This window comes from Serinus canaria, chromosome 27, assembly GCF_022539315.1.
Source record: "Serinus canaria isolate serCan28SL12 chromosome 27, serCan2020, whole genome shotgun sequence".
Lineage (NCBI taxonomy): Eukaryota > Metazoa > Chordata > Aves > Passeriformes > Fringillidae > Serinus > Serinus canaria.
Window position 1 is genome coordinate 526,506 of NC_066340.1, and position 26,926 is coordinate 553,431.

At 52.7% G+C, this 26,926-nt stretch overlaps 3 protein-coding genes across 31 annotated transcripts; 1 reads left to right on the forward strand and 2 right to left on the reverse strand.

Annotated features, from left to right (window-relative positions):
* On the reverse strand, nt 1–22,391 carry ZNF652 (zinc finger protein 652). Of its 24 annotated transcripts, none has more exons than XM_050985885.1 (8): nt 22,253–22,391; nt 11,009–12,047; nt 6,610–6,757; nt 5,274–5,389; nt 3,429–3,573; nt 1,704–2,411; nt 1,442–1,461; nt 1–1,332 (listed from the first exon to the last, which is right to left on the reverse strand). In XM_050985885.1, the coding sequence occupies exons 2-6, from the start codon at nt 11,867–11,869 to the stop codon at nt 1,894–1,896; spliced, it is 1,788 nt and encodes a 595-aa protein (XP_050841842.1). In that variant the 5' UTR covers nt 11,870–12,047; nt 22,253–22,391; the 3' UTR covers nt 1–1,332; nt 1,442–1,461; nt 1,704–1,893. The 24 variants fall into 24 exon arrangements, with proteins under 24 accessions (XP_050841842.1, XP_050841841.1, XP_050841834.1 ...); XM_050985884.1 differs by lacking the exon at nt 1,442–1,461 and adding an exon at nt 1,575–1,594; XM_050985877.1 differs by having other exon boundaries at nt 1–1,203; nt 1,333–1,461; nt 1,593–2,411.
* Nucleotides 6,940–11,002, reverse strand: LOC127060885 (uncharacterized). Of its 4 annotated transcripts, none has more exons than XR_007780252.1 (2): nt 7,224–11,002; nt 6,940–7,060 (listed from the first exon to the last, which is right to left on the reverse strand). XR_007780252.1 is itself a non-coding variant. In XM_050985894.1 (2 exons), exon 2 carries the CDS (start codon nt 8,703–8,705, stop codon nt 7,527–7,529), a length of 1,179 nt encoding a protein of 392 aa, XP_050841851.1. In that variant the 5' UTR covers nt 8,706–10,477; nt 10,616–11,002; the 3' UTR covers nt 6,948–7,526. The 4 variants fall into 4 exon arrangements, 2 of the variants coding, with proteins under 2 accessions (XP_050841851.1, XP_050841850.1); XR_007780251.1 differs by having other exon boundaries at nt 6,948–7,101; XM_050985894.1 differs by having other exon boundaries at nt 6,948–10,477; nt 10,616–11,002.
* LOC127060891 (uncharacterized) lies at nt 22,291–26,375 on the forward strand. 3 transcript variants are annotated; one of them, XM_050985929.1, is made up of 2 exons: nt 22,291–22,865; nt 25,772–26,375. In XM_050985929.1, exon 1 carries the CDS (start codon nt 22,291–22,293, stop codon nt 22,840–22,842), a length of 552 nt encoding a protein of 183 aa, XP_050841886.1. In that variant the 3' UTR covers nt 22,843–22,865; nt 25,772–26,375. The 3 variants fall into 3 exon arrangements, 2 of the variants coding, with proteins under 2 accessions (XP_050841886.1, XP_050841887.1); XM_050985930.1 differs by having other exon boundaries at nt 25,938–26,375; XR_007780254.1 differs by lacking the exon at nt 22,291–22,865 and adding an exon at nt 22,874–23,092.
* Nucleotides 26,376–26,926: the final 551 nt, after the last annotated feature.

Below are 26,926 nucleotides of genomic sequence, written 5' to 3' on the forward strand. Positions count from 1 at the left end.
TGATCATTAATGCTCTGTATTAATTAACTCACAGCCTTTCCCATTAGTACAAAGAGCTCCTCTTTGAGGAGAGGGCCGGGATATAAAAGCCAAGCAAACCTCGTCAGCTGATATGAAATTAGAAAATCCCGCCGGGCTCGGGGGCCGGGCTGTAGAAAAGTCACCGGGAAAACGCAAAAATTTGGGGGATTTCAGTCCTGGGGGGTCCTCGAGAGGGGACCTGGGGAGGGGGGGGTGGGGGGGGGGAGAGCTCGGCCCTGGGGCATGGTGGGAGGGCAGATCCCAGAGCCAGGAGGGATCCCAGAAATCCCAGAGCCAGGAGGGATCCCGGAAATCCCAGAGCCAGGAGGGATCCCGGAGATCCCAGAGCCAGGATGGATCCCGGAAATCCCAGAGCCAGGATGGATCCCGGAAATCCCAGAGCCAGGATGGATCCCAGAAATCCCAGAGCCAGGATGGATCCCACAGCTGGATCCTGGATCCCAGAGCCAGACTGGATTCCAGAGCTGGATCCTGGATCCCAGACCCAGATTGGGTCCCACAGCTGGATCCTGGATCCCAGACCCAGATTGGATCCCAGATCCCAGAGCCGGATCCTGGATCCCAGACCCAGATTGGATCCCAGATCCCAGACCCAGATTGGATCCCAAAGCTGGATCCTTGATCCCAGACCCAGATTGGATCCCAGAGCTGGATCCTGGATCCCAGACCCAGATCCCAAGCGCTGTGTGAGGTGGCAGGAGGGCAGATCCCAGATCCATCCTGGATCCCAGATCCCATCCTGGATCCCAGATCCAGATCCCATCCTGGACCCCAGCCCGTGGCCATGTCCAGGTGTGCCCATGCCCGTGGTGGCTCTGGGGCTCCATCCCGTCCCAGATCCCAAACCCTGACCCCAAGCACAAAGTGGGGCAGCAGGAGAGCAGATCCCAGATCCCAAACCTGGATCCCAGATCCCAAACCTGGATCCCGGGTCCCCGATCCCAGCTGGTGCCAGTGTGGCTGTGCCAGGTGGGCTCACCCAGGTGCCTCAGGGTCTCGATGCCATCCCAGATCCCAAACCTGGACCCCAGATGGGATCCCAGAGCCCGATCCCGTGCCAGGCCCTGATCCCAGTGGGGCTGTGCCAGGCTGGCCCTGCCCAGTGCTGCAGGAAGCCGTGCCCGTGGCCATGGCAGTCCAGTCCCATGCCAGCTCCCACACCTGGATGCCAGCCGGTGTCAGTGTGGCTGTGCCAGGCTGCCCGTGTCCAGGTGCCATAGGAAGCCGTGCCCATGGCCATGGTGGTCCAATCCCATCACAGATCCCACACCTGGATGCCAGCTCCCACACCTGGATGCCAGCCGGTGTCAGTGTGGCTGTGCCAGGCTGCCCATGTCCAGGTGCCATAGAAAGCCATGCCTATGGCCATGGTGCTCCAATCCCATCCCAGACCCCACACCTGGATGCCAGCTCCCACACCTGGATGCCAGCCGGTGTCAGTGTGGCTGTGCCAGGCTGCCCGTGTCCAGGTGCCATAGGAAGTCATGACCATTGCCATGGTGGTCCAAACCCATCCTGGATCCCACACACACCTGGATGCCAGCTCCCACACCTGGATGCCAGCCGGTGTCAGCGTGGCTGTGCCAGGCTGCCCGTGTCCAGGTGCCATAGGAAGCCGTGCCCATGGCCATGGTGGTCCAATCCCATCCTGGATCCCACACCTGGATGCCAGCTCCCACACCTGGATGCCAGCCAGTGTCAGCCGTGCCAGGCTGCCCTCACCCAGATGCCGCAGGAAGCCGTGCCCGTGCTCACTCACAGCACCTCAATCCCATCCCAGCTCCCACCCCAGCTCCCTCCCCGTGTCCCAGCTCCCAAACCTGGATGCCAGGTGCCAGGTGCCAGCCGGTGTCAGTGCGGCTGTGCCGGGCTGCCCTTCTCCAGGTGCCGCAGGAAGCCATCGCCGCCGTGCCCGTGCCCGTGCCCGCGGTGGTTCAGGGGCTCGCTCTTGAACAGGGCGGGGGGCGGCGGCAGGTGCGGCACGGGGGGCACGGGCAGGTGCTGGGGGTGGTGCCCGTGGGGGTGGTGCCCGTGGGGCGGCAGGGCCAGGGCGCCGTAGGGGTGCGGGACGGGGCGCGGCGGCGCGGCCGGGCCCAGCCCCAGCGCGGCGGCGCCCGCGGCCGGAGGGGCCGGGCAGGGCCCGGGCAGCAGAGCGGGGCCGGCGGGGCCGGGGCCGGGGCTGGTGCCAGGGCTGGTGACACGGAAACATTTCTCCTTGTGCGCCTTGAGCATGTTGGAGAAGCGGAAGCGCTGCCCGCAGACGTCGCACGGGTACGGCTTCTCGCCCGTGTGCGTGCGCCGGTGCCGCTTCATGTTGGGCCGGCTGGTGAAGCTCTTGCCGCAGATCTCGCAGATGAAGGGCTTCTCTCCTGCCAGGCACACGCAGAGATGGGGGGTCAGAGAGACTGGGGACACCCCCTGAGCCATGGAGAGCCCCCTGAGCTCTGGGAACCTCCCCTGAGCCATGGAGAACCCCCTGAGCTCTGGGAACCCCGCCGAGCTCTGGGAGAACCCTGGGAACCCCCCCTGAGCCATGGAGAATCACCTGAGCTCTGGGGGAATCACCTGAGCCATGGAGAACCCTGGGAAAATCACCTGAGCTCTGGGGGAATCACCTGAGCCATTGAGAACCCCCTGAGCCCTGGGAGAACCCTGGGAACCCCCCCTGGAGCCATGGAGAACCCCCTGGAAAAAATCACCTGAGCCCTGGGAAACACCACTGACTTAAGGGATCAACAGGGGTTTAGGAAATCCTGCTCAGTTTGGGTTTGGAGCCTAAAGGCTCTGAAATCTTGGCTCCCCTCAGAATTTGGGGCTAAAAGGCTCTGAAATCCTGGCTCAGTTTGGGTTTGGGGCCAAAAGGCTCTGAAATCCTGGCTCCCCTCAGAATTTGGGGCTAAAAGGCTCTGAAATCCTGCTCAGTTTGGGTTTGGGGCCAAATAGCTCTGAAATCCTGGCTCAGTTTGGGGTCAAAAGGCTCTGAAATCCTGCTCAGTTTGGGACCAAAAGGCTCTGAAATCCTGCTCAGTTTGGGACCAAAAGGCTCTGAAATCCTGCTCAGTTTGGGTTTTGGACCAAAAGGCTCTGAAATCCTGCTCAGTTTGGGTTTGGGCCCAAAAGGCTCTGAAATCCTGCTCAGTTTGGGCCCAAAAGGCTCTGAAATCCTGGCTCTCATCAGGATTTGGGGCCAAAAAGCTCCATCCAGGGGCTCCCCCAGACCCAAACACCCAGGCACAAATCCCCATTCCCCCCCCAGGGAACCCCAGAACTGCGACTGTCACACCAGAACAGAAAAGGATCCAAAGCAGGGAACGAAGCTCTCCCAGCTGCTTTTCCAGCCCCAGATCCCGAGGGAATGCCCTGGGAATGGCCTGCAGGGCCCTCACCAGTGTGGGTTTTCATGTGCTCGTCGAAGTACTGCTTCATGTTGAAGTCCTTGCCACACCACTGGCACATGAACTGCTTGTGCCCGATGTGGATGCTCATGTGGGAGCGCAGCTGGTACTTGTACTGGAACCTCTCGTCGCAGTTCTGGGGGAAAAAAATGGGAATTCTGGGGATTTGGGAAGCTGGGAATGAGCCCTGGAGGGGCTGGGAGGGAGATGGGGCTGGGCAGAAACAGCTCAGGGGAAGAAGGGGTTGAAGGGATTTGTGGAGGGATGGAAGGAGGGTTTGGGGTTGGGAGAGTAAAGGGCTGGAATGGAGTGGGGAAAGCTGGAATTGTGTTGGGAAAGCTGGGATTGAGAGGGGAAAGCTGGGATTGAGAGGGGAAAGCTGGAATTGTGAAGGGAAAGCTGGAATTGTGAAGGGAAAGCTGGAATGGAGTGGGGAAAGCTGAAATTGAGTGGGGAAAGCTGGAATTGAGTGGGAAAAGCTGGGATTGAGTGGGGAAAGCTGGAATTGTGAGGGGAAAGCTGAAATTGAGTGGGGAAAGCTGGAATTGTGAGGGGAAAGTTGGAATGGAGTGGGAAAAGCTGGGATTGAGTGGGGAAAGCTGGAATTGTGTTGGGAAAGCTGGAATGGAGTGGGGAAAGCTGGGATGGAGTGGGGACAGCCTGGCAGGGACGGGGTTATTCCAGGCAGAAAGGGTTTCTGCGGTGTCCCGGCCTCTCTCCACTAGAGGACTCTGCCTCCCTCCAAACCAGCTCCTCTCCAGCTCCCCAGGGATTTAACCCCCATGGATTTAACCCCCATGGATTTAACCCCCATGGATTTAACCCCCGTGGATTTAACCCCCATGGATTTAACCCCCGTGGATTTAACCCCCATGGATTTAACCCCCGTGGATTTAACCCCCATGGATTTAACCCCCGTGGATTTAACCCCCATGGATTTACCCCATGGATTTAACCCCCGTGGATTTAACCCCCGTGGATTTAACCCCCGTGGATTTAACCCACAGGGATTTAACCCCCGTGGATTTAACCCCCATGGATTTAACCCCCGTGGATTTACCCCATGGATTTAACCCCCATGGATTTAACCCCCGTGGATTTAACCCCCATGGATTTAACCCCCATGGATTTAACCCCCGTGGATTTAACCCCCGTGGATTTAACCCACATGGATTTAACCCCCATGGATTTAACCCCCGTGGATTTAACCCCCGTGGATTTAACCCCCATGGATTTAACCCCCGTGGATTTAACCCCTCAATCCCTCCAGAGACCCCCGAGGAGGGACCTGTGCTGGCACCACCCCTGGTTTCCAGCCCATCCAAGGCCATTCCCATCCCCAGGAGCATTCCCGCCCCTCATTCCCACCCCATCCAAGGCCATTCCCACTTCCCTGGAGCATTCCCATGGATTTACCCCGTGGATTTAACCCCTCCATCCCTCCGCAGACCCTCCCCCCCACCCCATCCAGTTCCATTCCCATTCCCAGGACCATTCCCGCCCCTCATTCCCACCCCATCCAGGGCCATCCCCACTTCCCATTCCCATTCCCACCCCTCATTCCCACCCCATCCAGTTCCATTCCCGTTCCCATTCCCACCCGGCTCCCAGGGTGCTTCCCAGGGTTTCCCTCATGGATTTAACCCTCTCAGTCCCTCCAGAGACCCCCGAGGAGGGACCTGTGCTGGTTCCCACCCCATCCAGTTCCATTCCCATTCCCATTCCCATTCCCAGGACCATTCCCGCCCCTCCTTCCCACCCCACCCAGGTCCATCCCGGCTCCCAGGGTGCTTCCCAGGGGTTTCCCCCACGGATTTAACCCCTTCCAGCCCTCACCTCGCAGCGGAAGGGCTTTTCCCCCGAGTGCTGCAGGGAGTGCACCTTGAGGGACATGCTGCGCTTGAAGGACTTGCCGCAGGTCTCGCAGGTGAAGGGCATGTCCTTGGTGTGGGCTGCAGCAAAGACAGGCTGGGGGTCACAGCGGGGCAAATCCAGGGAAAACAGGCCTGGGAGGGACATTCCTGAGAATTCCAGGCGGGGCAGGGGCTCCTGGGGGTGGTTTGGGAGCACAGGTTGGGGATTTGGGGACAAGGACAGCTCAGCCACAGGTGGGACTGGCTGGGTTTCATGGAATCCCCAAATTTTGGGGGTGGGAAGGATCCTGAAGATCCATTCCCTGGGCAGGGACACCTCGAGCCATCCCAGCTGGCCATGGGCACGTCCAGGGGTGGGATGAACTCAGTTCAGGATGGAAATGCTGAGAGGAACCACACGGAGCTGAGGGTGAGCACAGAAATTCAGGAATTCAGGGCTCTGGAAGGGGCTCTGAGTTCTCTCTGGATCCTTCCCTTCTCCAGGGATGGAATTAACTCAGGATGGATTTAATTCAGGATGGAATTAATTCAGGATGGATTTAATTCAGGATGGAAATGCTGAGAGGAACCACACAGAGCTGAAGGTGAGCACAGAAATTCAGGAATTCAGGGAACTGGAAGGGGCTCTGAGCTCTCCCTGGATCCTTCAATTCCCCTGATAATTTCAATTTCCCCAATAATTTCAATTTCCCCAATTTCAATCCCCCCAATAATTTCAACCCCCCCGATAATTTCAATTCCCCTGAATATTTTAATTCCCCTGATAATTTCAATTCCCCCAATAATTTCAATTTCCCCAATTTCAATCCCCCCAATAATTTCAACCCCCCCGATAATTTCAATTCCCCTGAATATTTTAATTCCCCCAATCATTTCAATTCCCCCAATCATTTCAATTTCCCCAATAATTTCAACCCCCCTGATAATTTCAATCCCCCCAATCATTTCAATCCCAATAATTTCAATCCCCCCAATAATTTCAATTCCCCCAACAATTTCAATCCCCCCAATAATTTCAATCTCCCCAATTTCAATTTCTCCAATAATTTCAATTCCCCAATAATTTCAATTTCCCCTGATATTTTCAATTCCCCTGATAATTTCAACCCCTCCAATAATTTTAATTTCCCGATAATTCCAACCCCCAATAATCCCAACCCCCCCGATCATCCCAACCCCCCAATAATTCCAATTCCCCTGATCATTCCAACCCCCCCGATCATCCCAACCCCCCAATAATTTCAATTTCCCTGACCATCCCCACCCCTGCAGCCCCGTTTCCCTTCCCAGCCACTCACCAACCATGTGTTTGCGCACGTGGGCCATGGTGTAGAATTTCTTCTCGCAGATCTCGCACGAGAATTTCTTCTCGGCGTAGCCGTGCACGATCTTGATGTGCTCGTGGAGGGACCAGAGCTTCTTGAAGGATTTGTTGCAGGACACGCACTGGGGGGGACACAGAGGGAGCTGGGTTAGGGGGGGTGGGGAAAAAAGGCACAAAAATGGTGAAAAAGGGGATTGAGAAGGTGGAGTTTGGGATTGTAGATCGGGGGGGCAGGGAAAAATGGGAGTTTTGGGATTGCAGATCAGGGGAATGGAGGGAGTAAAAATGGGAATTTTGGGATTGCAGCAGGGAGGCAGTGGAAAATGGGAATTTTGGGATTGCAGATCAGGGGGGCAGTGGAAAATGGGAATTTTGGGATTGCAGATCAGAGGAAGCAGTGGAAAATGGGAATTTTGGGATTACACCTGAGGGGGGCAGTGAAAAATGGGGAATTTTGGGATTACACCTGAGGGGGGGGCAGTGGAAAATGGGAATTTGGGATTGCAGATCAGAGGAAGCAGTGGAAAATGGGAATTTTGGGATTGCAGCTCAGGGGGGCAGGAAAAAATGGGAATTTTGGGATTACACCTGAGGGGGGCAGTGAAAAACGGGAATTTTGGGATTGCAGCTCGGGGAGGCAGTGGAAAATGGGAATTTTGGGATTGCAGATCAGGGGGGCAGTGGAAAATGGGAATTTTGGGATTGCAGATCAGGGGAATGGAGGGAGTAAAAATGTGAATTTTGGGATTTACACCTGTGAATTTTGGGATTACAGCTGAGGGGGGGCAGTGAAAAATGGGAATTTTGGGATTACAGCTGAGGAGACGCAGTGAAAAATGGGAATTTTGGGATTACAGCTTCAGGGGGGCAGTGAAAATGTGGATTTTGGGATTACACCTGAGAGGAGGCAGTGAGGATGTGATTTTTGGGATTACACCTGAGAAGAATGGAGAGAGTAAAAATGTGAATTTTGGGATGTCCACCAGAGAGGATGTGGATTTTGGGATTACACTGAGGGGAGGGGAGGCAGTGCTGGTGTTCTGGTGCCTCCTGACCCCAAAATCCCAAAATCCTGATCCCAAAATCCCAGGAGGGGCACAGGGGCAGCTCCACAGGCCCTGGGGCTGCTGGGCTGGGAGAGCCCAACCCTGGAGAGGGAAAATCCAAACCCTGGAGAGGGAAAATCCAAACCCTTTCAGTGAGAAGGACCCAAACCCTTGGAGTGGGAAGGATCCAAACCCTTGGAATGAAAAAATCCAAACCCTTGGAATGGAAAAATCCAAACCCTTGGAATGGAAAAATCCAAACCCTTGGAGAGGGAAGATTCAAACCCTTGGAGAGGGAAGGATCCAAACTCTTGGACTGGGAAAATCCAAACCCATGGAATGAGAAAATCCAAACCCCTGAAGAGGGAAGGATCCAAACCCTTGGAATGGAAAAATCCAAACTGTTGGAGTGGGAAAATCCAAACATTTTCAGCGAGAAGGATCCAAACCCTTGGAGCAGGAAGAATCCAGACCCTTGGAATGAGAAAAATCCAAACTCTTGGAGGGCAAAGAATCCAAACCCTTGGAGAGGGAAGAATCCAAACCCTTGGAGAGGGAAGATCCAAACCCGTGGTGCAGGAAAAAAAAAATCCAAACCCTTGGAGCAGAAAAATCCAAACTCTTGGAGAGGGAAGAATCCAAACCCTTGGAGCAGAAAGAATCCAAACATTCTCAGGGAGAAGGATCCAAACCCTTGGTGAGGTAAAGAATCCAAACCCTCGGAGTGGGAAAATCCAAACTCCTGGAGAGGGAAGAACCCAGCAGAGCTGGAGGAGGCCGACACCATCAATTCCCAAATTCCACCCAGCCCTTCCTGCCCCCCTCCCCCAAATCCAGGTGTGGCCACTCCAGGCTCTCCCATCCCTCTGGATCTCCGTGGGAAGCAGCTCCCATCCCGCCGGACGCTCCGGGATCGGCTCCTCCTGCTGTGATCTCTTGGTTCATCCAAGGTCCAAAGTGGCACTGGAGGCTGAGAATTCCTTCCCAAAACTCCTGTGGAATGTCCAGGCAATCTCCCCACCATGGCATTTCAGGCAGATCTTCCCAAAAACTTCAGCAAAAATTCCAGCGTGGAAATTCCCGGCTGGAAGTACCGGAGGGTGAGGAAAGCAAATCGTCTTCAGCTCGGAATTGTGCCTTGTCCTGGAGGTTTTTGGGGTTTTTTGGGATGTCTCCACTTCCCAGCCCAGCAATTCCCACCCTTTCCCCATCAGTCAGAAGGGCTGGGTGCTGATTAACGAACAAATTAATTAATTCTGCTGGTTGGGAATGTTTCCTCTCCGCCTGCGCGGGGCTGGGATCTCCGCAGGGTTGGGAATTCTCACCTGGAATTCTGCTGGGATTCCCCCCCTTGGGAGGGCAAAAAATTCCTGGAGAGCCAAGAAATTCCACGGAATGACCCCCAAATCCTTGGATTTACACAAAGGAGCCCCTGGGAGAGGCCAAGGCCACACCAGAATTCAGGAGGGAACCACACAGAGCTCAGAAATCCCCTGAAGGTGCTGACTGTGATGGGTGAAAAAGCAGAAATTACCTGGAAAAACACATTTATTCCACCCCCAGGAGGAAAAACTGGCAGGAGCCAGCCTTGAGTTTCATTTCAGCCCGATTTTAAACCAGTTTTATTCCAGGACAAAGCTCCCCCTGGACACACTGAACCCTGAACTGAGGGGAATTTTTAATTTTCCCTCAATCCTGTTGGCAATTGGAATAAAAACACATCCCAAAGGCAGGACAGAACAAGAATTGCTGGATTTGCTTCTGGACCAGATTCCTCTGGATTTAAATCAAAATTTCTGTAATTTCTCCTTTTCTTATCACTTTTGGACGCATGTGTAGATGGATATAGGATATTTCACCATTTTATGTGTTTAAAATATTCAGGAATTCCTGCTTAAATCTGAATTCCTGCTTAAATTTTATGCTGTGAATGAACCCCCTGCTTGCTGGGCCATCTCTTAAATTCCCATTTAAATCCTCCCTGAACTTTTAAAACATTTCTTTCAAAAGCTGCAAAAAATTAAATTTATATTAATAAATCCTTCCTTGAGCTGGAACTTAAAGGGGAAAAAAAACCAGCCCAGAGCTCAGAAAAAAGAAATTGCAAATAAATATTCCACGTCTCCCACACAGTGGGAGCTGAGGATCAACCCAGTCCAGCATTGAAAGCAAACAAACAATGAAAAATGTTCAATTCTTGTGCTCAAACCCTCACACAAAATAATAAAAAAAAAAAACTCCTTGCCCTAAAAATTCCAGCTGCCCAAAAAAATCCAACGCTGCTGGCAGGATTGCAGGAGGAGGTGGGTGAAAAAAAGGCCAAAAAAAGCAGATTTGGGGTGCCAGAGGAGGCAGCAGTGCCCCAGTTCCCAACCCCAGAGGGACCAGGAATTCTGGAGCTCTTCCCAAAGGCTCCCAGCAGAGCTGGGGGGGACAAAAAAATGGAATTTTTGTGTCTTCAGGGAGATCTGCTGGGGTTTCCTGTTGGGAAGAGGCAGGTGCAGAATTCCAACCCTTGGGAACCACCCTGGGAATTGCAGAGGGGTTTAAAGCCCGTTTGAACCCCAGCTCTGATCCTGACTCCACTGCTGCCTCTGGGATCTCACAGATTTCCCAATTCCAGGGAATTCCTGGAATTCTGTTTCCCTGCAAAGCTCACCTGGTTTCCAGGCTCTGGGACTGCATTTCAGGACATGGAAACCCCTGGAATTCTGAACTCCGTGAGAGCTGAGGGTGCTCAGCAGGAGGAGGATTTACCACAGAATTCCAGGAATTCTGTTTCCCTGGAGAGCTCACCTGGTTTCCCAGGCTCTGGGACTGCATTTCAGGACATGGAAACCCCTGGAATTCTGAACTCAGTGAGAGCTGAGGGTGCTCAGCAGGACGAGGATTTACCACAGAATTCCAGGAATTCTGTTTCCCTGGAGAGCTCACCTGGTTCCCAGGCTCTGGGACTGCATTTCAGGACACAAACCCCTGGAATTCTGAACTCAGTGAGAGCTGAGGGTGCTCAGCAGGAGGAGGATTTACCACAGAACTTCAGATTTTTGGGACCATTCACTCCAGATTCTGACCCTGCTAAAGGAGCTTTGCCTTCCCAACTCACAGTTTACTCCTGGAGTAACTGCTCAGAGCAGCTGAGCCCTCTTTCCCTGCCATCCCCTCCTTTTGGGAGACCCCAAAATGTGGGATAAGGCAGAGCCCAGGCCCAGCTCAGCACCTGGGGCCGTGCCAAAAGAGATTTTTTCCCCCTGTGAAGCGTCCACCAGCCGGATCCAGGGCACGCCAGGAGGTGTGGGGACCTGGCAAGCAGGCGAGCAGACCTACCTGGATGTTTTTTTCACAGTCAGTTTGCTGGTGGAGGGACAGCTCACTCTCTAGCACAAATTTCTTCCCACATTTGTCGCAGATCTGCATCCGCCTGTGGGTGACGTTCATGTGCTTCTCCAGGTACCAGCGTGTGTTAAACACCCTGGGGCACTTCTCACAGGTCAGAGTCTCCTTCTCCTCGCACTTGGATTTCTGCACAGGTGCCTTGGGCTCCTTTGCAGCTTTCTTCTTACGCTTGGGGGGCTCCGAGCTCTTCCTGCGGCCGCGCGTGGCCCGGGGCGCCGGCGAGGCGGCGGCGGCCGCGGCGGAGGCGGCTCTCCTGCTTCTCCTCTGGCCAACACTAACCTTCTCCACTCTTTTCTCCTTTTTCTTCTGCCTCTCATTCTCCTCATAATCATTACTGTCTTCCGTGGCCTCTTCCCCACTGTCACCCTCCTCTTCCTCACTGCTGCTCTTAAGGACAGCAGTCTCTTTGGACTGGGAGGGGACACCCTTCTCCCCTTTGGACACATTTAAGGTTTGGTTGTTAAGGTTTACCTCCACTATAATCTGCTCCCTTTTGTAAGTCACTTCATCTTCCTCCTCTTCCTCCTCCTCAGAGTCGTCAGAGTTTTCCCTGTCTTCTTTCACAGCCCGGACCTCTCCTACCGCTCTGCTCTCCCTGAAAAACGGCTGCTCCTCCCTCTCGTGGAGGTGGCCCTTGCTCACTTTGCTGTCCACCAGCACCGAGAAGGGGCTCCCTGACTCCCTCTTGTACACCTTGGTGGACAGGTCCAGCTCCTGGCTGGGGTAGAAGGCGGGCGGCCCCTCCTGTGCCATGCCGGCCCCGGGGGGCTCCCCCTTGGCTGCGTGGCTCATCTGGGGGGGCTCATGGGGCGCCCTCCGTCCCGGGGGGGCTGCTCCGGCCCGGCGCCTCTTCCATCGGAGCCCGGCGGGCGCGGGGGGTCCTGGCTGGGCTGCGGCGGGGGTCGGGATCACGGCAGGGGCAGGGCGGGGAGGGATCTTCGGCAGCGAGCGGAGCCCTCGAGCATTTTATCTGCGGGAGACAGCGGGAGGGAGGGAGAGCGGCGTCAGTGGGGATGGGGACAGCCCGGGGGAGCTGAGGGTGGGACAGGGAGGGACCGGGAGAATTCCCAGCAGAGTCCCAGGGAATGGAAATCCAGCAAGGGATATCCATCAACCATTCCTCCTGGATTTTTGGGGGCACTGACAGCCCCAAAAACCAGGCACCGAGGGAACGTCCCGCGAGAGATTCCCAGCAGAGTCACAGGGAATGGAAATCCAGCAAAAGAAACTCCCCATCAACCATTCCTCAGGGATTTTTGGGAGCACTGACAGCCCCAAAACCAGGAGGGACCAGGAGAATTCCCAGCAGAGTCCCAGGGAATGGAAATCCAGCAAGGGATATCCATCAACCATTCCTTCTGGATTTTTGGGAGCACTGACAGCCCCACAAACAGATCGGCAGTGGAGATTCCCAGGGAATGGAAATCCAGCAAGGGATATCTCCATCCACCAGAGAACTACCCCTGGACCACAACTGCTCCTCCTGGATTTTTGGGAGCACTGACAGCCCCAAAACCAGCAGGGACTGGGAAAATTCCCAGCAGAGTCCCAGGGAATGGAAACCCAGGCAGGGAATGTTCTCCACCCACCAGACCTGTTTCTCCTGGGTTTCTGGGAGAACCCACGGCCCCAAACTCTGCTCTGCCCCCACAGACACGGGGCACACCCACTCCCAGCCCATCCTCACCTACTCCAGAGCCACATTCCAACCAGGGAGGAATTCCTCCACTGAGGAATTTCAGCGGAGCCCTTCTCACCTTGCAGCGCTCCCGGAGATCCTGGATTTTGAGGGATTTGAGGAATTCTTCCTTTGTCTCTCCCTCCCTTCCCCCAGCTCCTTAATCCCCACGGCACAACCTCACTTTGCCCATCCACATTTCCCCCCACGGTTTTCCAAGCTGGAATTTGCCCGGGATTTGCTGCCACTTCCTCCTGCAGGAATCGCCACGTGGTCCCTCATGGACACAAAGCAATCAATCCCTCACATTTCTAATTTTTTTTTAGCTTTTTTAAAACTTTTTTCCCACCGGGACAATTCCAGTTTGGGAGCTCGGGATGGCAACAGCGAGCCCGAGGTTTTGGGCTGATCCCACCAGGAATTCCTGAGCTAAAGCTGGGATCAGAGGGTGCAGGGGAGGAGAATGAAGGGCAGAGACACCCCAGAGTGGGATGGGAGGGACAGCAAATCCCACCCAGGGACACCTTCCATGATCCCAGAGTGCTCCAGCCTGGCCTGGGACACTGTCAGGGATGGAGCAGCCACAGCTTCCTTGGGAATTCCATCCCAGCCAGGAATTCCTGCCCAAAATCCACCCAATCCTCTCTTCCAGAGATTCCTGTGTTGTCACCTCTGTCCCACCAGAATTTCCCCCCACTTTGGAGTGAATTTTAACTGGACAGGAGATGAAGTGACCAGGGCCTGAATAAGTAATATTAATTATTAATTATTAATAGCAATAAAGAGAATCTTTGGGAAGTGCCATACCGGGGAAAGAAAGCAAAAAATAACCAGTTTGATGATGAACCTCATTAAAACACTCCAGCACTTCTCTGGGGCTCCCAAATTACACCAAATTAATTTCCTGGAGGTGCCTGGCAGTGACTGCAGCCTCAGCACCAGAGCAGAGCCCATTCCCATTGCTCCATCCTCAAACCCCACATTCCCAGCCCCACAGAAAATCCTGGAGATGGGCTCTAAATGCTGCATTGTGAGCATTCAGAGGGAAAAAAATTATAAAATCAACTGGTTTTGGCCAGCTGGAATTCCCAATCCTACACCCAGGAAGCCGTGGGAAGGATGAATCCCAGTTTAGGTTCTCCTTCCAGTGGGATGGATTATTCAGGATTATTCAAGAAATTCTCAGTTTTACATAGAAAAAACCTGATTATTTCCTCATCATATTAAGCATCTCTAGAAAGCTGCAGAAGGAAATCAGGAATTCCACTGCAGAGCCAGGAAAAGGAAATTTCACCTCTTCCCCCATTTACCAAACGGCAAAAAATTCCTGCCAATATTTCACCTCCTCTCACTAAAGGGATATTGTGTGTAAAAAAAAAACCCTTTTTATCAAGAGGAATCACCTCAAATCAAGGCCACAGTGGGGTTTATTCTGAATTATCAAAGGTGTTTGCTCTGAAAACCACTTCACTCTGCAGCATCAGCCGTGGCTTTGAACCTTTCACTGCCACCCTCGAGGGAGCCACAACTTTCAAAACCATTATTTAAATAAAAAGCAAAGCCCTCCTTGGCCACTCAGTACAAACAGCAGCTCTGAAATACTGCCCTAAAAACGCTCTTAAAACACTTTTAAATTTCTAATCCCAAAGCAGCGTTTGGGTGTTTTTAATCCCCAAAACACCCAAGCGTTTTTTTGTTGTTTTAAAGGTGAATTTAATTTTGTCAAGGCAGATTTTTCCACAGAACAAATTCCAGTCACGTTGCCAAATGAGAGATGCAGGCTGTGATTAAGATGTAAAAAGGAAACAAGAGTTTCAAAGCGATTTTTGATGCTTATCAAGCCCCAAACCTGGGGAATATCTGCAGCAATCAAAGGTTTGCAAAGGCTCCGACATGAAAAGCTCGAACTCTGAAGAAAAAAAAAGCACAATTTGCAGACAAAAGAGTGGGTGGAGGAAGCTGGTGAGTGTGTGGGAGCAACTTCACACCGAGCTTCTGAAGAAAAACCGCATTTTTTGGTGTTACCGGCACTAAAAATAGAGAGAGACGGGCTCGGCCGGGGAGGCCTCGGCCCGGCCTGGGCTCGGGGGAGCGGGGCCGGCCCGGAGGAAAAACTGAGGAAAAACTGAGGGAAAAGTGGGAAAAACCGAGAAAAAACGGGATTTCAGGAGAAGGTGAAGATGTGAGGGAAGCAGGATTTGAGGAAAAATGAGGGTGTGAGGAAAAACTGAGGTAAAACTGAAGAAAAACTGAGGGTGTGAGGGAAAAACTGGGGGGGAACTGACTGAGGGTGTGAGGGAAAAACTGAGGGAAAAGTGGAGAAAAACTGAGAAAAAACAGGATTTCAGGAGAAGGTGAAGATGTGAGGGAAGCAGGATTTGAGGAAAAATGAGGGTGTGAGGAAAAACTGAGGTAAAACTGAAGAAAAACTGAGGGTGTGAGGGAAAAATGGGGGGGAAACCGACTGAGGGTGTGAGGGAAAAACTGAGGGAAAAGTGGAGAAAAACTGAGAAAAAACAGGATTTCAGGAGAAGGTGAAGATGTGAGGGAAGCAGGATTTGAGGGAAAATGAGGGTGTGAGAAAAAACTGAGGTAAAACTGAGGGTGTGAGGGAAAAATGGGGGGGAACTGACTGAGGGTGTGAGGGGAAAATTGAGGGAAAACTGATTAAAGATATGAGGAAAATTAAAGATTTCAGGAAAAGCTGAGGGTGTGAAGATGTTTTCCCACTGAAACTCTGTGAAATCTTCAGGTCATGTGAATTCTGGAGAATGAACCACCAGGGAATAACCACAGATCGCACGGCGAAAACAAAAAGTGAGGGCTAAAATGACTTTTTTTGGGGTGTCCTGTGCAAGAATTGGCCTCGATCCCTGAGGCCAATATCAGGATATTCCACGATTCCATAAACTTGCCCATAACAGCTCAATAAATGAGCAATATTGCAATAAAAAAGCCTCAATAAACTCTCCCAGTTGGAAGCACAGGTGCCTGCAACAGGCCCGGCCATTCCCAAACAACATCTGATGGGAATTAATTCAATTATTTCTCTCAGCTCTCAATCCCTTCTTTCTTGTGCATTTTTTTTAGGTGAAAAAAAAAAAACCAAGAACCTGAAAATGTGGTTTTAAGTGTTTTTATCTCCTAGAGCCTCACTCCATCCCGGTGGAGTTTTGCATTTCCATGGGAAGTGCTGGAGCTGCCTGAGCCCATGGAAATGCAAAATAAACGCAAAATAAATGCAAAATAAATGCAAAACAAAGCGCTGAGTGCTGCTAACGACCCTATTCCCATTCCCAAAGCTCGGGACCCACCTCAAATCATCAGGAAAATAATCCTGAGAGGGAAAGGGGGAAGAGAAATCCCACCTGGGAATGGTGCAGGAGGGGATTTGGGAGCAGCATTCCCAAACCCTGAGGAAAACAGGGAAATCAGGAAACCCTCCTGCCACTGCCAGCCCCGGATTCCCTTGGACAGCTTTTCCTTCCATTCCTGAGAGCCCTGGGAAGAGGGGATAAATCCTATAAATTCTGTAATTCCAGCTTTTTTTCTTAAACATTTCTAAAATAACCAAGGGTGGGTGAAGAAGAACCAGGGCAGGAACACAAAACCCTGGGGAAATGGGATAAATCCTATAAATCTTGGAATTCCAAAGGTTTTTCCAGCTTTTTTCCTTGAGTTTTCCTAAAATAACCAAGGGTGGGTGGAGGAGAGCCAGGGCAGGGACACAAAACCCTGGGAATAGGGGATAAATCCTATAAATCTTGGAATTCCAAAGGTTTTTCCACCTTTTTTTTCTTTGAGTTTTCCTAAAATAACCAAGGGTTGGTGGAGGAGAGCCAGGGCAGGGACACAAAACCCTGGGAATAGGGGATAAATCCTATAAATCCTGGAATTCCAAAGGTTTTTCCAGCTTTTTTTCTTAAACATTTCTAAAATAACAATGGGAAAGTGGAGGAGAGGCAGGGCAGGGACACAAAACCCTGGGAATAGGAGATAAATCCTATAAATCTGGAATTCCAAGGTTTTTCCAGCTTTTTTCCTTGAGTTTTCCTAAAATAACCAAGGGTGGGTGCAGGAGAGCCTGGGCAGGGACACAAAACCCTGGGAATAGGGGATAAATCCTAGAAATCTTGGAATTCCAAAGGTTTTTCCAGCTTTTTTCCTTGAGTTTTCCTAAAATACCCAAGGGTGGGTGCAGGAGAGCCTGGGCAGGGACACAAAACCCTGGGAAAATGGGAAAAATCCTATAAATCCTGGAATTCCAAGGTTTTTCCAGCTTTTTTCCTTGAGTTTTCCTAAAATAACCAAGGGTGGGTGGAGGAGAGCCAGGGCAGGGACACAAAACCCTGGGAAAATGGGATAAATCCTATAAATCTTGGAATTCCAAGGTTTTTCCAGCTTTTTTCCTTGAGTTTTCCTAAAATAACCAAGGGTGGGTGCAGGAGAGCCTGGGCAGGGACAGAAAACCCTGGGAAAATGGGAAAAATCCTATAAATCCTGGAATTCCCATAGCTCCCACCTCATCCTGCTGCTTTTCCAGCTGCTTTTTGGGCCATTCCCAAAATAACCCGGGCTGGGTATTTTGCTGACTCAGCACATTTATATCTTAATTTTTATTTTTTTTTTTTTTTCTGGAGCTGGGAATTTCCCTCCAAGTGTTCCACAAACTCCTGGAAAATCAGATTCCCAAATCCCCAGGAAAATAATTTTTGGGAGACACACAATATTTTTCAATATTTTTTGGATATTTTTCAAGCATTATCTCCAAAAAAAAAAAAAAAAAATCCATTCCAGAGGTTTCCATTTGGGAATTCAGCATTAAAATCCCTCGGATTTTGCAATAAAATTTAGATTTTATTGAATCTAAAGGGGTTTGAGATCTGACAGGCACCAACTCGAAGTTTTTCTTGAAGTAGGAAAAAAAATAAACTTAAAATAACTTTGAGTTCTTTACCCTCAAATCACAACTCCAGGCCCTTCCCACCACCTGAAATACCTCAAAAAATTAAAAAGCTGTGGCTGAATTAGGAAATTCCAGGTATTCCAATCTATTCCTGCATCTTTTAATGCAAAAAAAGTCCTGAAAATAAGATTAAAACACCTCCAGATGGTTCCCTGGTTCACATTTCCAATTTATTATCACTTTTTTATCATTATTTGATCATTTTTAAACCAAAAAAAAAGCTTTTTATGACCACATTAAAAGGTCTTCTGAACCTTTAAATTTGTAAAATTGTCCAAATAGATGCCAAAATTCCTTTTTTCCTTTAAACCATCTCATTTTCATCCCTCTCTGCTGATGTGTCTTGAAGAAAATTCAAGTTGTGCTAAGATTTTATTCAGATTTTATTTTAATTATGGCACTTCCCATTGAGCACCACGGTGGAAGCCCCAAAAAGGAAATCTGTCATCAAGATCTCTTGCCCAAAATTCGCATTTTTCCCCCCAAAGAGGCCCCGGAGGTGTCTCAGTGTCCTTGGATATGCAGAGGTGTAAATGAAGTGTGAATATCCTGCCCCAAAGCCACCTTGGAATTCCTACCTGGACATTTCCCTGGCAGGAAAAAAAAAAATCACATTTCCAAGGGGAAAAAATCTTATTTCCAGGAGGGGGGAAAAAAAAATCCCTTTTATATGGGGGGAAAAAAATCTTATTTCTAAGGGGAAAAAAAAATTCCCATTTCTGGGGAGGGGGGGAGCCCCCATTTCTACAAGGAAAAAAAAAAAATCCTATTTCTAGGGGCACAAAATTCCATTTCCAGGAGAAAAAAAAAAAAAAAATCCCATTTCTAGGGGGACAAATCCCATTTCCAGGGGGTAAAAAAACCTCATTTTCAGGGGGTAAAAAAACCTCATTTCCAGGGGGTAAAAAAAAATCTCATTTCTAGGGGGACAAAATCCCATTTCCAGGGGGTAAAAAAATCCCATTTCCAGGAGGAAAAATATCCCATTTCCAGGGGGAAAAATCCTATTTCTAGGGGGAAAAATCCCATTTCCAGGAGGGAAAAAAATCTCATTTCCAGGAGGGAAAAATCCCATTTTTAGGGGGGAAAAATCCCATTTCCAGGGGGTAAAAAAACCCCATTTCTAGGGGGAAAAATCCCATTTCCAGGGTGTAAAAAAAATCCCATTTTAGGGGGAAAAATTCCGATCTCCAGGGGGTAAAAAAAAATCCCATTTGTAGGGGGGAGAACAAATCCTATTTCTAGGGAAAAAAATCCCATTTCCAGGGGGTAAAAAAATCCCATTTCTAGGGAGATAAATCCCATTTCCAGGGGGACAAATCCCATTTCCAGGGGGTAAAAACCCCAATTTCCAAGGCGAGCAGGCGCAGCAGAAGGTGCTGGAAAAGCTGCTGGGAATTGCTGGGAGAGTTCCCAGTGTGAAACCTCCCGAGGGAAGGGTGAGGGAAGGGCAGGAGCTGCTGCTGGCACCTGCCAGGGTTTCACTCCCTGCTTCTCATTTATTTCATTTATTTTTTTTTTTTTTTTCTTTATTTCCTCCAGGGAGGAACAGCCCACAAAAAATCCCAGGTCCAAAAGCAGCTGGGAAACGCCAGGAATTTGGGAATTGGGGTTTTTGCCCCCAAATCCTGGAAAAACTCCCCAAAAAGGTCCAAACTGGGATGGAATTTGTCTCGTTTCTATGGGGATGTGTTTAAAAAAAATCAGATTTTGATTAAAATGAACTTTGAGGCTTCACTGAAACAACCCTTGGGGTCCAGAGATTCCTTAAATTTTGCTCCAATCCAGGAAAGGATTTTAAGGTTTTGTGTTTACAGGTGGAGTTGAAGGATCCAGGAAGAAGGGGTTAAAAAAATTCCACATTTTTTGGTGGAAAACACCCAGAAAAATTCAGCCAACTTCCCCTGAAGGAGCTCAGGGCAGAGCAGGGAGATCTCACCTGGATCTGCTTTAATATTTCAAGGGTGAAACTTTGTGGGAATAAAATGAACTCTGTAGAAAAATCCACTTTTTTTTCCTCATTATTGAGGGGGGGAAACTTCCAAACGCTCACTCAATAAAATCCTGACAGGACAAACAGCACAGATTCAGCTTGGAAAAGTAAAATTATCTTTAAAAATCGACTTTAGATGGATCTGGCAGGGAGAGAGCAGAGCAGGCTGAGAGTCTGTGCTGGAGGAATTGAACCAAGAGAAATAAAATATATATAAAATGTAAATAAAGATATAAAATGTATTTTATAGGTCATATATCACATATTATATATAATATAAATAATATATAATATAAATAATATATAATATAATATAATATAAATAATATATAATATAAATAACATATAATAAATAATACATTATATATAATGTGTGATACATAATAAATATCTGTATTATATATGAATATACAATATGTAACACATAAATATTGTATAAAATACTATATATTAATTATATTATTAAATGTTTTACTATAATAATTATTCACAGAATGTCAGAGAAAATCTCCCTCTCCTCAGCTCCCTGCTGCATTCTTCCAGTTCTGTCTCTTTTTTTTTAAGGAACCAGGAATAAATTTAATTTAATTTAATTTTTTTTTTTTTGGCCAGGCCCCTGAGAGCTGTAGAGAGAAATAGGTCAGTGAGGAGAGGAGTTTTGTAAGCACCTGAAATCCACCTGTGCCATCTCAGGTGTGCTCTGGGCACGTCCCTGCTCCTCCTGTTTACTGCAAAAATCCATCCCAGAACTCGGGGAACCCTTCCCAAGGGAATCTCCTGCTCTGAGACCAAAAAGAGACTTTGGATAGATAAAAAATTCACATTTTCAGGTGAATTTGCAGCTCTCGGGGTAAAATCCCTGCGTTTCATGATTGTGGCAGAGAGGAGGAAAGCACAGCACCACAATATTTTCTATTTTTGGATGATTTACCCCAATTTCCTCCCTTCCCACAGCAAGATTTCCTCTGAAAGCATCAGTTAAAGCATTACTAGATAATAAAGTTAATTAAACCCTTCAAAACTCACAATCACCTCCACTGCCAAAGCCTCTTCTGATCACGTCAACATTCCAAAAGTGTTTTAACCAATAATCCAAATAACCCCAAATCCCCACTCGTGCAGCTCTGAGCTTCCCCCCCCCCCCCCAGAGAAAATCAAAATTATAAAATTCTAAACCAGCCCAGGAAACACAACTGCCCAGCTGGAAAAACCAAACATCCTCCAGGAATTTGCACTTTTCTTTCACACAGCCTCTGGAAAAGCTCTGGGAACTCCCGTCCCTGTTTGCCCTGAGAGCTGTTCCCAAAATTTGGGATCACACCTGGAATTGCGGCGCTGGGACTGGGATCTGCATCCCTGCAGGCTGCAGGAGATGGGGGGGAAAAGCCACAAAAGCAGCAGAGAAAAAATGCACCTGGCACACGGGCAGGGAGGTGGTGGAGGGGTAAAACCAAGCTGAGAACGCCCAAGCCGAGGGAAATTATCAGATCTGATAAACGCGAGGGAAATTATCAGATAGCAGAGGCACAAAGCCCTTTGAAAATCACACTTGGCAACCTCACAGCCCTTTCAAAACCATCTAAAAAAATTCAATTTTTTAGCACAGGTCAGGCGGTGAGGGAGAGAAACAGAACAGAACTTCCAGTTGGGAAGAGCCCAGGTGCTTCCCAAAGCTCAGCTCGCCATCCCCGGGAGGATGAAAACTCCCGGTCCTCTCACATTCCCCCCTGCCCACGGAACCTCCGGGGCTTCTCCCTTCCCGTCCCTTGCACCGAACTCGCCTGCGATCAAAGCTGGTGATGGAATCCTGGAGATGCCACTCGGCACCCAAAGCTGCGCGGAAGGCGCTCAAAAATCACGCCCAAAATCTCAACCCCGGGGCGCAAGCAGAGCCGAGAGCACGGGGGAAGGGGAAAACACCTGAAGGAAAAGGCTGAGAGGGAGAAAAACCCCCCGAATCCACAGCCCGGGGGAACGGCACCGGGCACCGAACCGAGCGTGCCCGCGGGTGACACCAGCCGGGAAAGGGCAGGGGCCGAGGGGACACGCTCCAAAGCAAACCCCAATCCCGCAGGAATGCTGCCTTCCCTCCGCTCTGCTGCGGGATCTCACCTTCCCTCCCTTCCCCCAGGCAGGTGACACGGCCCCGTGCCCGCGGGAGGGGACACCGAGCCCCCGCACCCCCGGGAGAGCCCCCGCACCCCGGGCAGAGTCCCCCGAGCTGGGGCAGAGCCCCGGCTAAAGCCTCCAACCCCGGGGGAACCCCCTCGATCCCGGGCAGAGCCCCCAGCCCCAGGGGAACCCCCCGAGCCGGGCAGAGCCCTCCAGTCCCATCCCTGCCCTCCCGCCCCCTCCTCCTCCCGCTGCCCGGGGCTCCCCCGGTGCCCCCGCTCCCCTCCGGGCCGTGAGGGGCCCGTGCCCCGCTCCCCCCGCCGCCCACCGCCGGGCCGGGCCTAGCGCTGCTCGGCTGCGCCGCCAGGCCCGGGGGGAAGGAAGGGGAAAGGGGCTCGGCGGCCTCGCGGGCGGCCCCGCACTCACCCAGGCCGGTGCCCTCGGGGCCGCCCCCGCCGCCGTCCATGCCGGGCGGCGCGGGGAGGGGGGCGCGGGCGGGCGCGGCGGCGGAGGGCGGAGGGCAGGGCGGCCGGGGCCCTCCCTCCCTGCCTTCCCTCCGGCCTCTCCGCTCGGCCCCCGCGCTCCAGTGGCCGCCGCCGCCGCTGCCTCGGCCCGGGGCCGGCGTTCAGGCCCAGGCGCTGCCGCCGCGGGCGGACGCGGCTCCCGCTGTCCCTCGGCCGCCGCCGCCGCCGCCGCAGCGCTACGTGGCCGCCGCCGCAGCCGCCGCCGGTCCTCGCGGGGGCGCGCGCGCGCGGGTTTCGGTGGTGGTGGTGGGGGGGGGGAAATGGCGGGGGCGCGCCCCGTGCCCGGACCGGTGCGCGGCGGGAGCGCGCGCGCGGGTGGCGTGTAGGGGGGTGGAGAGCGCGCCCGCGCGGCGGGAGCGCGCGCGGGCCGAGTCGGAGGTTGAAGGGCCGGGAAGGTTTTGGGGGGGAGTGTGCGAGTGCGCGTGTGCGGAGGCGGGGAGGGAACAGACCGTGATGTGGGGCGAGAGGGGGGGGAAACACCCCGCACCGTAGGCCGAGGGCAGCGGGGACAGCAGGTACGCGCCCGCGGATAGCGGCGGGCTGGGGGGGGTTACATACACAGAGCGAGAGGGCGGGGAGCGCGGGAGCGCGCACGGGTAGAACGGGGGCACCCGCAGGACGCGCGCAGACTGAGGTGGGGGGGAAAGGCGGCGCTGTGCGCATGCGCCGCCGGGGGCCGTTCCCGCGCGCCCGCCCCTTTCCCGCCGCTGCTTCACCTGAGGCGGCGGCACGCGGGGCGCAGGTGAGGCGGGGGGGGTGCGCATGCGCGGGGAGAGGGAGCGGGCTCCTTACCCGCGTCGGTAATTAGCGACCGTGCCTTCATTAGCGCTGTCCGGTGATTGCGGGGCGCGCGGGTGAAGCAGTTGCGTGAGGGGGTTGATGGAGAGGGGGGCACCCCGGGCTCCCCCTCAACCCCGCCCGCCCATTGCTCCGCGCGGGTAATTAGCGAGCCCGCCCTAATTAGCGCACCGAGGGGAGGCGGGCAGGCTGTGGCCGAGCCCTCACGGAGCTCCGGGGCCCTCAGGGCTGTCAGGGATGGCTCCTGTCCTGGAGCTGCCCCTCAGGAGAGGCCCTGAGGCCCAGGTGAGGCCCTGAGCCCCCTCAGCGAGGCCCGGAGCGCTCTGCAGGAGCCGGAGCAGTCGGTGCCAAACCCCAGCTCCCGCTTGCTCAAACCTTCCTCTCACCTTAACACGCTAATAACTACTTAACTCCAGCCTGCGGTTTGGTGATTACACCCTGATGAGTGCGAGCGGTGCGACAAGGAGCAGCACCTCTGGCAGGTAGCTGGTGACAGGTGCGAGGCAGGATCCTGGGGGACATGGTGACCTGTGGCTGTCCCTTGCAGGGCTGGCACTGCTTTCTCCAGGTGCCACCTGCCCTGGGAAGCTGCCGAGCCTCGGCCGCAGCCCCAAAACCGCTGCTGGGGCTGTGTAGGAGGGGAGAGCGCTGCTGTGGTTTGGGTTTGGCAGCCGTGGAGGAATTAGCGAGAGCAGCAGGAACCGAGAGGGGGAAGGGCACCGAGCCCTTGGGCAGCGCCGCTGTTTCCCGAGGGATTCAGGGCTGCTCTCAGCTCTGTGTTCCTCTCCTAAATCCTTCAGTCCACCATCTCCACCTGGGGTTTGTTTCCTCACCTGCAAATGCCTCCCAGCAGCGGAGGGCGCTGGGTTTGAGATTCTGCCAAAAAAAAAAAAAAAAAAAAAAATCTCGGCGCCCTGGCTCCCGCGGAGTTCCAAATGCCAAATTCCAGAGGGTTTGACTCGCTCTGGATTCCTGGGCGTAAAGTCCCGACCTGAGCTCCCGTGGCGAGCGGGGATTGGGGCTCGCAGAGGCAAAGTTCAGGATGGAGTTAAAAGGGTAGGGCAAGCTGGGGAAGCCCCGGGGCGGGATCAGAACAATGCTCCCCATTCTCCTCCTTGCCCCGGCTGTTCCTGCAGCAGAAAGGGACGCGCTGACCCAGCCCTGGGGCAGCCGGTGCTGCCTGACCCAGTCAGAGCTGTCCCAATCTCTGCTGGACGTGGTCACCTTGGAGTGCCTGGATCCTGCTCCAGCTCAGCCCAACAGCCCCAAACAGTGGAGGAAAATCAGGGAGAGGGTGATGGGGCAGGTGCTGCTGGATAACTCTGGGTGAGGATGTGCTGGAATTCCCTGCCTTGGAGAGAGAAGGAAGAAGAATTTTGGGGATTTTTTTGGGAGGTGAGTGCACAAGCAGCAGCGACAGAGCCCCTTTTTCAAACGCGGGGTCTGAGGGACAGCAAACAGCAAAGGAGCACAGAGGGGGAGTGGAGCCATCAACCCCTTCCACAGCCAGCAAGGGCATCAGATAAAAACATCCTGGAGTTCCACAGGGGCTCCTCTTCCCAGCCATCCCTGTCTGAGTGGAGCAGGGAGAGAGGGGAACCAACCCCACCCCTGCAGCTCTGCTTGAGCAGGACCTGTCCCAGAGCCACAGGTCCTTGTCAGCCCCATTTCCTCGAGTCCCCTCTGGCTCTGGCTGCCATCAGAGGCAGCTCTGGCTCCTTCTCTCCAGCTGAAAACCCCTCCTGTGCCAGGTAAAGGTGACACAAATCTTCATTTCCTCCTGAGCCCCTGCAGTCCCACAGCTGTGGGTGGCGTTGGCCTCCCCTACAAAGCAGATTTTGTTTTGTCTGAGCAGCTTAGGGCTGAAAAAAGTACAGCAAAAGTGGGAGAATGTGCTGGGCCGAGGGCTGCAGACACAGCAGAATGTGCTGTCACCCACCTGCTGGGCTTTCAGTGGCCTGGGCTTGCTGAGGAAGCAGATTTGGGTTATTGCTGTGGTGTAGGGAGCTCTGCTTGGGACCAGCAGCAGCTGCAGGGCTGTGGGGAGAGGGGATCAGAGAGGAACAGATCTCCTGACTTGAGAGGAATGGATCTCCTCACTCAGGGACACAGGTTTCACTCAGAAATGAGCAGATCTCACTCAGGGACCTAGATCTCACTCAGAGATGAGCAGATCTCCTCACTCAGGGACACAGATCTCACTCAGAAATGAGCAGATCTCACTCAGGGACACAGATCTCACTCAGAAATGAACAGATCTCCTCACTCAGGGACACAGATCTCACTCAGAGATGAACAGATCTCCTCACTCAGGGACACAGATGTCCCTCACTCGGGGATGTCCCCAGCTGGAGGTTGCTGTGCCGTGGGCAGGCTCAGGGCTCTGCCTGCTCCCGGTGTCCCACACGGATTTTAGGGCTGGAATGTTCTGGCAAGGCCATGGGAGCCGTGCAGCTCAGGGGCCTGGCTGGGAGCTCTGGGCTCCTCATCCCTGTTCCTGACAGGAGGATCTCAGAAATCCTCCTGGAGCAGCTCTGGGCTCCTCATCCCCATTCCTGACAGGAGGATCCTCGGGAAACCTCCTGGAGCAGCTCTGGATTTGTCTCATCCCCATTCCTGACAGGATTCTCAGGAAACTCCTCCTGGAGCAGCTCTGGCTCTGCCTCATCAAGAGGATCTCAGAAAACCTCCTGGAGCAGCTCTGGATTTGTCTCATCCCCATTCCTGACAGGAATCTCAGGAAATTCCTCCTGGAGCAGCTCTGGGCTCCTCATCCCCATTCCTGACAGGAGGATCCTTGGGAAACCTGGAGCAGCTTTGGATTTGCCTCATCCCCATTCCTGACAGGAGGATCCTTGGGAAACCTGGAGCAGCTTTGGATTTGCCTCATCCCCATTCCTGACAGGATCCTGGAGCAACGGGAGAGGAAGCAGAAGGGGAACAAAGGGATTTTCCTGCTGGCTTCTGCCACAGGAAGCCCTGGGAGGCTTTGAGGCCGTGTCACTGCAGAGGAGAAGTTCCAGCAGAGGAAATTCCTGTTCCCTTTCCCAGTGTAAAAGCACAATTAAAAGATTAATTGCCCCCAGGCAGCAGAGCTCACACCCAGCAGCATCTCCTGGTGCTGGGCAGCTCCGTCTGGGGTGGTTCCTTCTCATGGCTGCCATCAGAGCCAGCAGCCCCTGCACAAAAAACACCAAAAAAATTAAATTCCCCTCTGGCTAGCCTTGGCTTTGGGCTCCTTTTTGCCTTTTCAAGTGAAGCACAGAACAGATTCCTCCCCAGGGAAGTTCTAAAGTCCGTGCTGGAGCAATCATTAAATGAAAACGTCACCTCAGGAGGTGCTGGGCATTTCTGTGCCCCGTGGAAAAGGACACCTCTGCTCCCACCAGCACCAGGGGAGTGCAGGGAGGGTCCTTGGCTGCTGAGGAACAAACTGGTTTAACTGGAGCCCTGTCCTTTCCCAGCCTCTTCCCCAGGATCCCACTGGAATTGTGCAGTTCTGATGGAAGACAGGAGGGGCGGCCAAGGAGTGCTGAGCCCCAGCTTGGCCCTGAGGGTCGCTGCCCGTCTCCAGCCTGACCTGGGATGTCATTCCTGCTCTTTTCCATCTTATTCCAGCTCTTTTCCACGTGATTCTTGCTCTTTTCCATCTTATTCCTGCTCTTTTCCACGTGATTCTTGCTCTTTTCCATGGCGTTCCTGCTCCCCCACCCCTCTTTTTCCCGGACATTTTCTGCTGGATCCCCTCGGGCAAACATCACAAAAGAAGCCACAAGGA